The 14340-nt window shown below is 34.4% G+C and overlaps 1 protein-coding gene across 7 annotated transcripts in view; it reads left to right on the plus strand.

Moving 5' to 3' along the window:
* KrT95D (phosphofurin acidic cluster sorting protein KrT95D) overlaps positions 1-14340 on the plus strand; it is a 325608-nt gene that overhangs the window by 284448 nt on the left and 26820 nt on the right. For 6 of the 7 annotated variants that reach the window (XM_083118860.1, XM_083118863.1, XM_083118862.1 and 3 more), the window contains 4 exons: positions 2808-2936; positions 6139-6347; positions 7615-7769; positions 9898-10111. In XM_083118860.1, coding sequence (XP_082974986.1) covers positions 2808-2936; positions 6139-6347; positions 7615-7769; positions 9898-10111 — 707 coding nt within the window. The remainder of the gene's footprint in view (positions 1-2807; positions 2937-6138; positions 6348-7614; positions 7770-9897; positions 10112-14340) is intronic. The other variant, XM_083118866.1, reaches the window with a different exon arrangement.

Here is a 14340-nt window from a genome sequence, read left to right on the forward strand (position 1 = left end):
TGAAAGTGTACATCACAGATGTGAAATAAAAATATAAGTATTGCTTCCATGTTAAGTGTATTGTCTATTCAAATGCCAAGTTTGTGGATTTTGAAAAGAGAAAAGTTCACAGTGTAATTTTTGAACCACTTGACAAAATTCAGTCTTCAATAAAGAACTTTGGAACCACCTATCGTAACTAGTTTAACCCATTATGTGCAAGGTGGCCTAGTAGTAACGCTATCACCTTGTATTCAAAGGGTCCAGGTTTGATACCTGTGGAGGCACATAATGGTTCGGATCCCACTTGAAACTGTAGGTCCAGTCCCAACTAGCCTTTCTATGCATAAGGTGAATCAAAATAAAACATGCAGTTTTCAAATCAGGCCAGAAGTGAATAATGCAATACCTTTATTCTTACTGGAGAAGTAACCCATTTGTTTTCTTTTAGCGTTTGTTAAATGTAAACTTTAATATTTATGTACATTAAAAGGAGTTATTAAGTTATCTTTCTTTCTTCATATGTAAATTTACAACTTATGACAAAATAAATTAGTAAGAGTGAAACTACTTAAGTTGTGGTTTATTTACATATACTGTAGGTTTGTACGTATACTTTAACCACATATGTACATGTCCCGAGGTATTACATTTGAAAGTGATAATGCCTACTATTTCATTCTAGGGCACCTTCACAAATACAGCTTCATTGTTATTAGTTCAACTATAAATGTGACTACATAGATAATCTTAAGTATATTAATACATTCTGCACTATTAGAAACTTCAGGATAATTTTTTGTGTAATTTCTTGTTGAAATATGTAATAAATATTTCCTTTCAGCTACTTTATGTAAGGAACAGATTCATTGATTATGAACCATACATTATTTTTCTGCAATACTACTTTTTGTACTAACTTCTGTTTGCCTGTAGTGTTTAGTATCTATGAATAAATAAAAATGTTTAGGTTTTGATGAGTGCTGATATATATTCTTGTAGAGGCTGATCTTTGCTTGTCTTGTTAATGAATAGAAACCCATCTCTCTCTGCATGTCTCTTTATTCCTCGTTCTTGATTGAAAAGTTCCTAGTATTAGTTAGGTTTGTAAGGTATCGAAAACATGTACGCAGAATGACCTTTTTCCAAGCAAAAACTTCCCTTCCAACAGGCTTTGTGCTGAATTTTGTTAGCTTTCTTCATGCATGAACTTGTATATTCCGCATTTTAGTGGTGTGTTTCTCATTAAGTTGTCCAGAAATGTTGTCGGTAACCTCCTTCAATGTGTGGATGTAACAGCATTAGAACATTTTTCTTAAACTTCATGTTTGTTCCATCATCTGTTTCATTGGTTCATCATTTATCCTCAATATCATGATTAAACTTGTAAAGTAGGGATGGTACAAATTAATCTGTATTGGCTGATATAAGCTTATCACTGTATCGGTTTATCGGTAAAATTACCAATCTGATATATCTATAAATATCTTATAATTTAGTACAACATTCTGCCATTTTAGAATTTTTAAGGATATAAATTTATAATCTACAGTAAATATCTAAATATGCATCTTCTCTTGCATTGCAGTGATTTGGTAACGTACATTTATTAAAGAGGTCAATAAACCATTTAAGTTCTTCCAAGAACCATTTGAAATTTTATATTGTATCTGTTATCTGTATCGGTCAATTTTATATTGGTACTTTATCGGTATCAGCAAAAATTCCATATCGGCCCATCCCTACTATAAAGGATAATGAAATACGTAGCTGTACATTGTGCATTGCACCATGGCACAAATTCCCATTCTTCGTGTATAAGATAACTGAAGAGAAGTCCTGCATAGCTGAATGGTTAACACTCTTCTTAATGTCATCGTTGACCCAGCATTGTGGGATCACAACTGATGAGCTACTTCAAAGTAGAAAGCCAGAAAACCACGATGATGGAGCTCAACATGCTGACCGCATGCCACCCAATGGATGGCTGCTTGGCAAATCTTGGCTGTCAATGATCTGTTTCACTGTGGAGGTTTTTTTAAATGGGCTGAAGTAGAAAAGAAAACAATCTGTCCCAGCTTTCATACATGTTAAAAGTTCATGTACATCCGTACCATACCCAAAAAAAGTTCTTTTTTGCCAATTGAAGGAAAATAAAACACTATTATCCACTTGCATTGTGTACTAAAGATGTACCAATTGGATATTTTAACTGATACAGATGGCCGGGCATGTCAAATTAAAAGAGGGGGTGGGGGTGGAAAGAATGCCACATGACACTGAGTCTGGATATCTATTACTTTTGCAACAATATTGCAAGACAAAATGAATTTTGTGATGAAATTATTCTCATGTAAAATTATGAATATTTTAAAACTAAACTGTTAGATTGATATTGTATAGTTCCAGTGGAAAACATATATTAAAATTTATAAATATTCTGAACTACTTTAAAATTTTCAAGTGTCAGTATTGATTGGAAAATAATGTTGCCTTTGTTATTGACTCAGCCCTAATCAGAGATCTAAATGATCAGTAATGCTGTTACATTCATTCTTTCAAGAAGAGGACTGTATATTTTAAGACAACCGTTATATTTTCTTGCTTGTGAATTTATCTGAAAGTGAGTTAGAGAGAGGGAGAAATGGCTGTTGTTGTTTAGCCCCTTGGTCCTTAGTAGTTTACGCCAATCCTGCATTCAGAATTCCTACGGTGTCCTGCAAGCGCTTATTTTTGTGCTTTTGGTCTGCTTGTCTTCTTAAGAAAGTAATAATTTTACATGACAGAGGTGGTCCTTTGTAATTCACTCATTCACGGTTCGGTTATAGGATGGTGGAGAGCGGGAACGGAAAAGTCGTCTCTTTGCTCGAGATCGTACAACGTCTGGTGGGAAAATGAAGAAACAGGATAAAGTGGTTGTCGAACACACAAGCAGCTTTTTACAGACCGAGAGCAGTGTGAGTCTTATTTGATTGTTGATATTAACCTGTTTCCTCACCCAGCATGTTCCATTGAATTTGTAAATCGCATAAAAGTTACCGTACATTCAGCCAAGTATTTTTTATCTTTGACAAAAGCTGTGCAATCTTTGTCATTGATTTGGTGGAAGTTACACTAAATTCTAATTCAGTCAATTTATGGTGGAAAGTGCATGTTAAAATTACTCCATTTTATAAACAACAAATTTCATGTGATAATTAGCACGTCAAGAAAAAAAATGCAATTAGAACTGAAACACATTGCCTTAATCATAATGAACATTTATTTTTTAGTTTGTTTCCTCATGTTTCATACTTAGTGTAATTTGATTGATTACTCCTAAGAACATTTGTTACAATTGTATGCTTATTTTTACCAAATACAGAAAAAATATGACATACCTTTAGTGGTTTAAAAAGTAGAAATGTGTTGGTGTTTCAACCCTGTCTACCGATGGTCTTCCTCAGGATGGGAATTAAATGATGATGTAGGTGATGTGGGCAAACATGAACTGATGAAACAGTAGCCATTGTAGTTGTGTGCCAGAGGTGGATGACATTATGTGTGGGGCATATCCATTTCTGACCTGTATCGTTGATATGTGTGTGCTTTGTAGTGTTAATTGTGGAGAATTCTGTGTGGATACTATATGTCTGAAATCTTCCAGATAGTTTGTTGGCAGATAAAATGTGACTTGATTCAGTTTGGGTGTTTGGGTATCAGGAATTTTTGGTCACACAGACATCATTGTAAGCCATTGCACACATCACCTTTCCTTATGGTTTAACTCCCGCTCTGAGGTAGAGCCTTGATGTGTTGGGTCGAAACATAGTGTGTTTGTTTTTAATAATTACTAGAGGCATGCAAATTTCGTTTTTGACGAAATATGAAATAACATGCTGTAATGTTCATTTTTCATGTTTCTGAAAGGTCTGAGGTTCATTTTTCTACCCTGTTTTGTCACGAAATAATGCGAAATTGACTCTTAAACACGAAATTTACCGTTTATACCAACGCGACACGTTCCGAAGTCTGAAGTATCCTGCGAGTTATGCAATTCATGGAAAATTGATTAATTCTGCTGTAAATATTTGAGAAGCAAAAATGGACTCCTTTACACAGGAATAGACTTAACACTCTGGTAACTACATAAATGTGCTATTAGAAGGGATAAGTTTATTTTGTGTAATAAGTGCAGTTTTTAAATCAAATTTAGGATTATATTCACAATTTTAAAACCAAAATGTCATTTTATATAGCACTTTTGATGTGATTATTCACCGCTATAACACCGAAATTTTATTTTATTTACCAAAAATGTGCCTCTAATAATTACAGGTATACCATACATTTTTTAGTACTTGGTGCTGCAAAGGAACTGGTAACATGGTTATGAAGATCCTTACACGTTTCTCTGTGTAACCAATTTTCCAATGCTAATATTTGTGGGGCATATCCATTTCTGACCTGTATCGTTTATATATGTGTGCTTTGTAGTGTTAATTGTGGGGAATTCTGTGTGGATACTTTCCTCGTACTTTCCTCATCCAATTGTATCTCTTTTATGTATAGTTTGTAGTATATATATCTGGAAATACAAGTACAGGCATACCTTGCTAACATGGTGGATTATGTTCCATGCATAAAGTGAATCGCACCTGTTTTTCAGCCAGTGCATTAATGATTTTGTCAATTGTTTCTGCATAGTTGAATGAGTTCGAAGCAAAAAATTCCCACAATTAAGACACTGTAATTGAAAGGATAGTATATGACAACCCTGATTCAATTACTGATACCTGGCATTCTTCTGCTGCTTTATTGCAGTTGTGGGATCTCGTTGCATTTGCTTATCTAGAGAGGAGTCACTGTTGAAAGAACACAGATCAAGAGTATCTGTCAGAATGTTTGTTTGGGGTACGGGTTATTCCATGTAAGATGATCCAGCACTGGTACCTTTGTTAGTTTGAAAAAATGTAATATTGTGTTGTTATGTTGATATTTCAACAGTTCATTTTCTTTATATTTTAGTTTATGGATGGTGATAATATTGGTTTAATCTTCTTGATAGGGTGTCTACCGACTGGGAATTCCTTGGAGTTCAATGCTGTGTAATTTTCTTCTGTTTTTTTACTTTTAGACAAGAAAGGGAGGATGATTGCTATTATTCTTCCCTTAATGATTTATCATCACTTGGATGTCTCAAAGCTAATGTGTTAATTATAGATTTCAAGTTGTGGTAGTTTTAGATGGCTACAGTAAGGTGACTGCTTTTTTTTTTTTTTTGGATGCCAACGAGGTAATTGAAGATATCGTCCAAGAGGAGAGAGAATAGTCAACCATTGCTCTTATATTAAATGCCAGTTTGCAACATTGGGGAGGGTGGGAGGAACTATTCATAAATGTATATTGTAAAATGATTATTAAAAATTAGTTTTTATTAATTTTTTTCCCAGAAAAGTCACTTGAAAACCTGGATTTACATTTGAATTTCATGTGGATCATAGTGTAACCCCCCTATTCAGAGCTTCAAGTAAATCTGATTATCTATGGCACTGCTGAAGATAATACCATTATTTATTAGTAAAATACAAGCTTCAATTGAAGGAGACCTAACAAATTCAAATGTTGCTCTTAAGACTGAAATTTCAGCTTTTTTTTTTTAATAACTTTTATGTAAGTGTTTTGAGAAAAGGCGGGAATAATTGGTCTGCAATTTGTCTCTTGGAGGGATGTGAACTAGTGAAAAGTAACAGACTTCATGACAAGTGTGAGACACGAGTACTTCTAAGGTTCTAAATTCTTAATTAAAATAAATGGGACTACAATATCTGTCGAGACACCTTATATAATTATAGATTTTGATAGGCTATTAATACTATGTAATACATGATAAAAATCCTGAGTTGTTGACTTAACGGAGTAATGAGATATGACTGGTTGAAAAATGAGTAAAATATTAATGGAAATTTTTAAACTGTTACGGACTTTGATAAATGTGCAAAATCTCCTGCCAATGTCTGTTTCATCACTCATAACTATTCCAATAAAATTACTGTAGGTTTGCAAGGACCTAAGCATGAATGTAATTGGCCATAAGTGGGGTATGCCTGTAGTGCATATATGTACCAAGTGATTATATTATTCTGGAAATATTCTCTTACGTTCCTCTTCATTTTGCAGCCCCGGAAAATGCTCTTGGAACAGTTGTCTCGCGTTCTTCCTGTGGACGATTTTATTCCTGAAAATATTATTCTAGTGAATGCAAATGATCCTCAGGGTACGCTGCTTGCATCCAGGTTACAGGAGAGGCAGCAGAGGGTCATTAGTACTGCAGGAGGTGCTGACGTTCGTGCCACAATTACTTGTCTAGTCAACAAAATACAGAAGTTGTAAGTGACCTATTTTAGTTTATCCAAAATCAATCGAATATACCTAAGAGTATACTATATCAACTCTGGGAGAGACACTTTCTGCCTCCTTCCCTCCAGCAACTCCACAGAGGTCGAAAGCACCTTTTTGCACTCCAATTCTCACTCGGAGAGAATAATTTTATTTTAACCATTATAGTCATTATGACCAAAACAAACATCGTGCCATCGGTCATGAGTATAACAATGATGCTCATAAGGCATGACCGACAAGGCATAGGGAGTAGAGTTCACATAAAAGTGTTTTGGGTGTTCCATTTATTACAGAAAAAAGCAAAATTTGTGAATTTGCAAAATGAAATCCTATGACCACTTTGGTGCAGGGGGAAGGAATTGATGGAACCACCCTGGCAGGGAATGTGTTAAATTGATAGAGAGAGGTAGAACTACAATATACAGTGGCACCTCGATTTTGCATTTTTTAGGGGACCAAGCTGAAAAACTTAAAATGCAGGAAAATGTAAAATCAAAGAAAATTTTATAGCTGCAGCATCAATAATTATGCACTTTCGCTGTAATTTTCTTTAGGTTGGCCATACTGCTTTCTGGTTATGTGTGTCAGTAATATGTGCATTTGTTGTTGCTGTAGCACTTATTTGAACTTCATCACTTACTTTCTTTACTTCTTGTTTCAGAATAAACATGGCCATGCCACACTCAATTTGCACCAAAGAAGAACAGCAAGTGATATGTTTTTGTTTGCTGTTCTTTGGTGGAAATGAAGAGTGGCACAGCAGCCATGTGTACCCTGCAACAACATTGAAAGAAATATAGTGATGAAGGTCAAATATACTCTAAATGCATACTGTATTGGCATGCATACATAGAAAGCAGTATGGCCAACCTAAAGAAAATAACAGCAAATACCTAATATTTTTGTGTATGTGTGTGTAAATATGTCCATATTGCACCTCCACCTCCAAGTTATATGGAGTCTGCACCACTGCGTAAACAGTTAAAGTTAACTTCATCAGGTTTTTCAGTTTTCTACTGAAAATTCTTGGAAATAAAAAAAAATGCATTGTTTTTATGAAACTAAGAAAAAAAAGATCTTAATAAACATTTACCTCATTAGTTCAGGGGTTTAGCAAGAATTAAATCAATTAATTAATCAATAACCTTTCTTGTAAAAGATTAACTAATTTTGTCCAATTTTGCAGTCTGTTTGAACTGTACCTTTTTGATCAAAAGATTTCCTCATGTGATGTCGACACTTCTGTTTTTTCAGCTGTAATAGCAATGCCAAGCCACCATCTCCAATTAAAGTCCTATTGGCTGGCTCAGACAGCTATATCAACACTGTTTTGAGGCATTACGTGGACCAGTTGTCTTTCAAACCGCCCGAATGGCAAAGTTATATTAAGTTCCTTGTAGTGCCTCTTGGTGAGTATTTTCATTTATTAATATTTTTAATTTTAGATGTATTATTATACACAGGGCTCGAAAAATCCCGGTCGCCAGCTCGCCATGGCGACTAAAAATTTCACCCTGGCGACTGTGATCTTATGCTGTAATATGTACGAAATGTTGATGATTCTAAGTTCAAATTGCAGTACAGCGTAAGTTAGCATTTTTTTTTTAATCCTCATTGTGAACATTCCGGAGAGTCAGTAATAATTTCTTACTCTTTGACCCCCAACACTCCATTTCCTGTTTTCTCGAATGATGTATCGATGTTTTGAATACCGTGATGCTCAGCTTCCTATACAGTGTGTTTCAAAATTGCACAACCCAAACTTTGAAAATGTATATCATGAAAATGGTAAGAGATATTTACACCAGGTTTTCTGCATTATAAAGTCTCACCCATTGAGATATTTTTCAGTGCTTAAAATTATCAGTTTTCTCCGTACAAAAAATTTAGATAAATTAATAACTGGTGGAAGGCAGCGTTAAAATTTTTCCAGAAATTCACTTTTGAATGAGAAAAATACGCAAGAAATTAGCGAAGGGTCATAATTAGATGTCTGATGACTGATGCTATGTCAATCTGTCATTTGTGACCAATATTGGTCATGTGCAACATTTGATGGACTTTTATTGGTGATGTTATGGGTTGAGTAAAAAAGTGTCATTTTTGGGACATGTATGGCAATGCTAGAAGGTCGAAATATTGTCAACAGATGCACGCCACATGTGCCTAAGTATTGGCTGTACGTTTACGTGAAAAATCATAAGCCATGATTTTGTGCTGAAATTGGATTCTTGAGAGAATCCTAGTGTGCCTCTGGTTACACTGAATTCTCTTTGCTCACTTTCGACGCTACTATGCCTGTTCTTGTAATTGATTCAGCGTATTCTTTGGAGCAGCACGTGATGCATTTTTCGCTGAAAATTCCTATGTAGTACATTTCCTGGGTGTGCCTGATTTTCAATAATTAACATCTCTATGCTGGGAGAAACCAGGCAACGTCGAAGTCTACTGTATTTCAAAGGCAACAGATCCCGTTGCGGTAGCACTGGCAGAGAAGATTCCACGCAGGTAAAACAGCGACAGCGAAAAATCAGGCGAGCTCAGTAGCTCATTGGTTAGAGAAATGGCACGGCATATTAGACCAGTGTTCGAGTCCTGGTCAAACCTGCATTTTTCGCTGAAAATTTCTACGTTGGTATATATTGTTGAAAATCAATTCTCAGATGTTTTCAGCAAATTAACAATATTTTTTAAAATAATGTAATTGCTTTTATTTGGATACATGCTAACATAAATTTATTAACCCAGTGATTGCGTACATGATTAGTTTAGTGCAGAATACCTGGTGTAAATACCTCTTACGGTTTTCATGATATACATTTTCAAAGTTTGGGTTGTGAGACTTTTGAAACACTCTGTAGTATGCACAGTTGCTAGTAGGTAGTTTCCTGGCGCCTGATTTCCAGAGCTGGCACCTAGCTTTGAAGATTTTTTCGAGCACTGGTTGTACATATACTTTTTATCACTAAAGGAGGGTGTTTGATTTACTGGGATCTAGAGAATTGCTACAAAGTAATTAGGATGTTTCCACTCAAAATTCTACTATTTTAACAAAGGCTAGGGGTCAACCCTGGCTTCGCCTGATTTTTCACTGCAGCTATTTTCTTTTATCCACATGCACATTGTCTCAGCTCTGTGCTGGGAAGATACATGGCTTTGTCAACATAATCAATGTTTCAAAGGTAACATATTGTGTTACAGTATCACTGAAGGAGATACAGGAAATCTTGAAAGCAAAACAGGTGAAACCAAAGTTGGCTCAGTTGGAACAGCAATGGCAGTATGCTCGAGACTTAGGTTTGAGTTCTGTTCAATGCTGCATTTTTCACTTTAATTTCTGCACAGTACTCCTCCATGTTTGCCAATACATAAGATAATATTAAATGGCAGTTCAAGAGATTTATTTACACACAACTAAAAATTACATCACAATTTTGCACTGCACTGTACATTCATGGCTTGTATCTCTATTATTACTTGATTTGCTGGTTGTACAAATCATGACCTCATGACTTTTTTGTGCATATTACTTTGCAGGCAACAGTACTTTAGCACGGTATTTAGGTAGTTTGGATGGAGTTTATGCAGCGGCATTTGCAGCAGACTCTTGGAAGGAGTTGATGGAGAGGGCGGAGCTTCAGAAAACTGACTCCCAGGAAATGTTGAACCGAGTGCATCGCTATCTCCACAGTTCAAGTGCAACAGTCCAGTTACCAGTTGCAGAGGCAATGGTAACTTACAAAGAGAAGAGGTATGTATCACGTATCCTCTGAAGAAAAGTAACTCTGTAAATATTTTTTGATTATTGTTGTTAATAACATAAAAAACCAAACCTCATATGTGAGACATTCCATGATGATTTTGTTCATGGTGTGGGTATTGCAAATATACTAGTGATGTAATACATACAATTATTTAATAGAAAATTTTATTTTTATAGTTTTTTTTAATAAGACTTTTTTTTTACGTGATGATATACTTTTCCGCATGACTAGTAAATATGGTTCTCTGTTTTATATATACACATTTATCGAGAATAATAATTATTACAAAAAATATTTTATCTTCTGTTCCATTTTTTGCAACCCCCAGGGCTTTCATATTTACAGGAATTGTAATTTTAAAATTAGTATTTCCAAAAAAAAGAAGGAAGATGTCTCATTGTTAAATACAATGAAAAAATATACAATACTTTTCTGCAAGACTAGTAAATGTTGTTCACTGTTTTATATATGCACATTTATCGAGAATAATAATTATTACAAAAAATATTTTATTTTCTGTTCCATGTTTCGCAACCCCTAGGGCTTTCATATTTACAGGAATTGTAATTTTAAAATTATTATTTCCAAAAAAAAGGAGGCAAAATGTCTGCTTGTTAAATACAATGAAAAAATATGTTAGTGTTAGGTTATCGGATAGGGCATAGTGTCATAGTGTATAATAATAAATATCATCTACTTATGCAATATTATAATTTTAGGAGTTTCTCGTGCTTTCTCAGATTCCAACTCCCACTGTTAAATTACACATACACGCAACAAGAAAAAAATGTAAAGCGTAGTGTAAAAATCTGAATTTTTGTATTATCGACCCGTTGCAGCTAGGAACGACCCAAATGACGTCTAGTTTAGTGTTCTTTGTGTATAAACATGCTATATTTTGCTCGTTTGAGCTACCCTGCCGTTGCGCTTTAATATATTAATTCTTAGTTTCAGGAGAACGTAATTTTCAGAAACTTATGACTTGCTACATAATCTTAAAACTCTACTAAACCCATTTTAATTATCGATTTACACGAGAAATTCTTACCTTCGTTGAACATTTGAATAGCCATGCCATGACGCTCTGATGAAAAGCTTAGGGTAACCAAACGACGGACGAAATTATTTAGGGATACAACAAGGGTAGCGTCGCCACCGGAAAAGTTTGGCAATGAACAGACCCATTGAGAGATTTCAAATGTAAAAAACGGATGGGGGCCTCGAATTCTAATCTCGCCCAGGGCCTTGCAATATGTTGCTATGCCACTGGCAATGAAATAAGGTGTTTCTCATTCTTATTCAATATTTTGATTGTAAAGCAGGGGTATAGAGAACAAAGTTATTCAGGATGTCTGCCAGTCAAGAAAGTCATGGAAGTCAAGAAAAAGTAAAGCAATCAACAAGTAGGTCAAGAAGTTAATAAGAAGGCAATAAATTATTCTTGTGGTCAAGAAGTTTTGCTATCACAATGACTGATTTAGTTTATTTTACTTCACTTTTCTGTCCCTTTGGCTAATTGTGAAGATAGGATGAATGGTGCTAAGATAAGATGGATGAAGGGACAGTCACAAACATGTAGGGACAACCAACACAAGCCCCACATAAGATTATACTGGCTGTGGGTCCAAACACCAAAGCCTTGCTAATCTGCTAAAAACACTCGAGATAAATAAAATATAATGTAGGTCTAATTCTCTTCTTAAATACAGTTTCAGTTTTCATCTTAACTGGCCCTTTGGTAGGGGTTTTCATTAAATAAATATTTATTTGCTTAATTACTAATTTCCAACTTTACTTAAGTAGGGGTGCAATAAATAAATGTTAAAGAAAAACAGGAAAAAGGTCAAGAATTTTAAAAAGTCTACCCAAGATGAATCTTCTGGAACCATTTCAAATTACGGTAATTGCTGAATGTTTGTTTGCCATTACAGGTCATAATGCAATTGTTGAGAGAGTACTTTCATTACCATCAGCACAACAGACTCACGAGTGAAATTATTTTTTTCATAATGTCTGTAAAATGCTTAATACTGGTCCCTAAAATTTCAAAGAATTTGACTGTCCACTCTCAACATAAATATATTTTGACTAAACCTGAAATTTTGAGAGAAATTGGCTTCTCTGAGAGGTACCACTTAAATCATGTAGTAGAGGTGCATTGTTTAGTATGATTGCAAGTTTTGAAATTTTGCATTTAAAAAATCATTAAGAATTCATTTTTTAAAACTGAAAAGTGTCATTTTTCAATTACTTTCTAACGTGTTCTATAGAAATACGTATTATTTATTGAGAATGTTTTGTGTCCTACATTTTCGGACAGCATGTCCTACATTTCCCTTATAATGATCTGGTAACCCTACCCTTTATGAAATTTTGGCAGATACCAATAAATTACCGATATAAAATTTACCTATACCGATAACAGATATTCTACCGATCCAATGTAAAGTTACAAATGGTCCTTGAAGAACCTGAATGGATCATCGACCTCCTTAACGAATGTGTGTTTCAAGGTAACTGCAGTGCAAAAGAAGTTGCATATTTACACATTTACTTTTTTAAAAAGTATGGCGTGGAGATTATCCGTAAAAATTATAATTAAATGGCAGAATTTTGCACGATATTATCAGATATTTATAAATATATTGGATCGGTAAAATAATCTGTAATTTTACTGATAAAACAATACACCGATATGCCTATATCGGCTGATACTGATAGAATACCGATTAATCTGTTCCATCCCTAATAAATATAGTAGAGATGACTTAGATTAATCAGTACTGAATCGATATCAGCTGATATTGTCATATCATTTATTCCATATGTCTGTAAATAGTCTGCAATTTGTGCAAAATTTTGCAAGTTTCTTGTTATTTTTTTAAATATAAATGTATAATTCTTATACTTTGATTTCTAAAAGTAATGTCAAAACATATAGTTTCTTTTTTGAAGATGTCATCGCCTTGTAATCAAGGGGTACCGGGTTCAATACCCGGTGGAGGCACATAGTGGTTCGGATCCTACTTAAACTGTAGGTCCAGTCCCGATTAGCCTTACTGTGCATAAAGTGGACTTAAAACACCAAATCAATATTTTTTGAAGACAAAATTCGTTGTATTGGCCTGGTTAATGAATCTTTTATGATCTTCATTGAATGTTTATAATTTTACGTCAGATATATAAAATATAGGTTCTTTCTTACGATCTGTTTAATTTTCACATGAGTAATCCCCAAAAATAGTAACAAAATAGCACAATTCATAACCAAGTTACAGGCCATAATAGTAGAGATTTTTGATCAGGGATATTGAAATTTATCGGAGAGTATTAAAATTATAACCCCCAGAAAATGTGAAACATTTAAAACTGGTCCACATGATATGTTACTTTTAATTAGGCTTGAGCCAGAACCACTTTGTTTCCATGGTTTCCTGAGATACTCCAAGCAAATGCTGGGATGGGTCTTTATCGAAGGCCATGTACACTTCATTCTATCATCCTTCCACCTCTCCATTGCATTTACTTATGGCAAGAATAAACCATGTCAATTACTTTGCTCATGAAACTGATTTGCTGATCAGAACAGTTACTGGCAAGATCACACCCTACGAGAGATGTGTTTTAAAATATTCATAATTTTACATGAAACAATTGTTTAATCACAAAATCTGTTTCTCCCCACAATGTTGTATCAAAAATAAAAGAAAACTGTGCACTTTGCACAACTTGCATGATATGTAGACTTCCCAAAAGTATTGTGTGACATTTGTACAGACACCATGATGTTTCCATACTACAGACAACTTACGTAGAAATCTTGATGCTATTTTCCAGTTTGCATTACCTAGGTATACCCAATATTATACTGCACAGCAAATAAAATTCATGACTCAAAATTGACCTGCATTATTTTCTAATCTTAATGACATTGTACAACCCATTTCTACATGAATCTCAATTCATATTCAATTGAGCATAAGAAAACATTTCTTCAAAGCCACAGGTTCTTGAACGTAGATTTGCATTAACATACATGAGAAATCAAAGATCAGGGTGTATACATTTTGACATCTACATATTATTGTTATTTTGATTAAGGTACTCATGTTTTCCGCGAAGCTGTTTTACATTATTTTCTATTAATTTCGGTAGCTACTGCCACCATACTCGTTGGAATTCATTGTGTTGTTGCTTGGTGCATTTCTTGTGTTTT

This window comes from Lepisma saccharinum, chromosome 3 (assembly GCF_977018435.1).
Source record: "Lepisma saccharinum chromosome 3, izLepSacc3.1, whole genome shotgun sequence".
In the NCBI taxonomy this organism is placed as follows: domain Eukaryota; kingdom Metazoa; phylum Arthropoda; class Insecta; order Zygentoma; family Lepismatidae; genus Lepisma; species Lepisma saccharinum.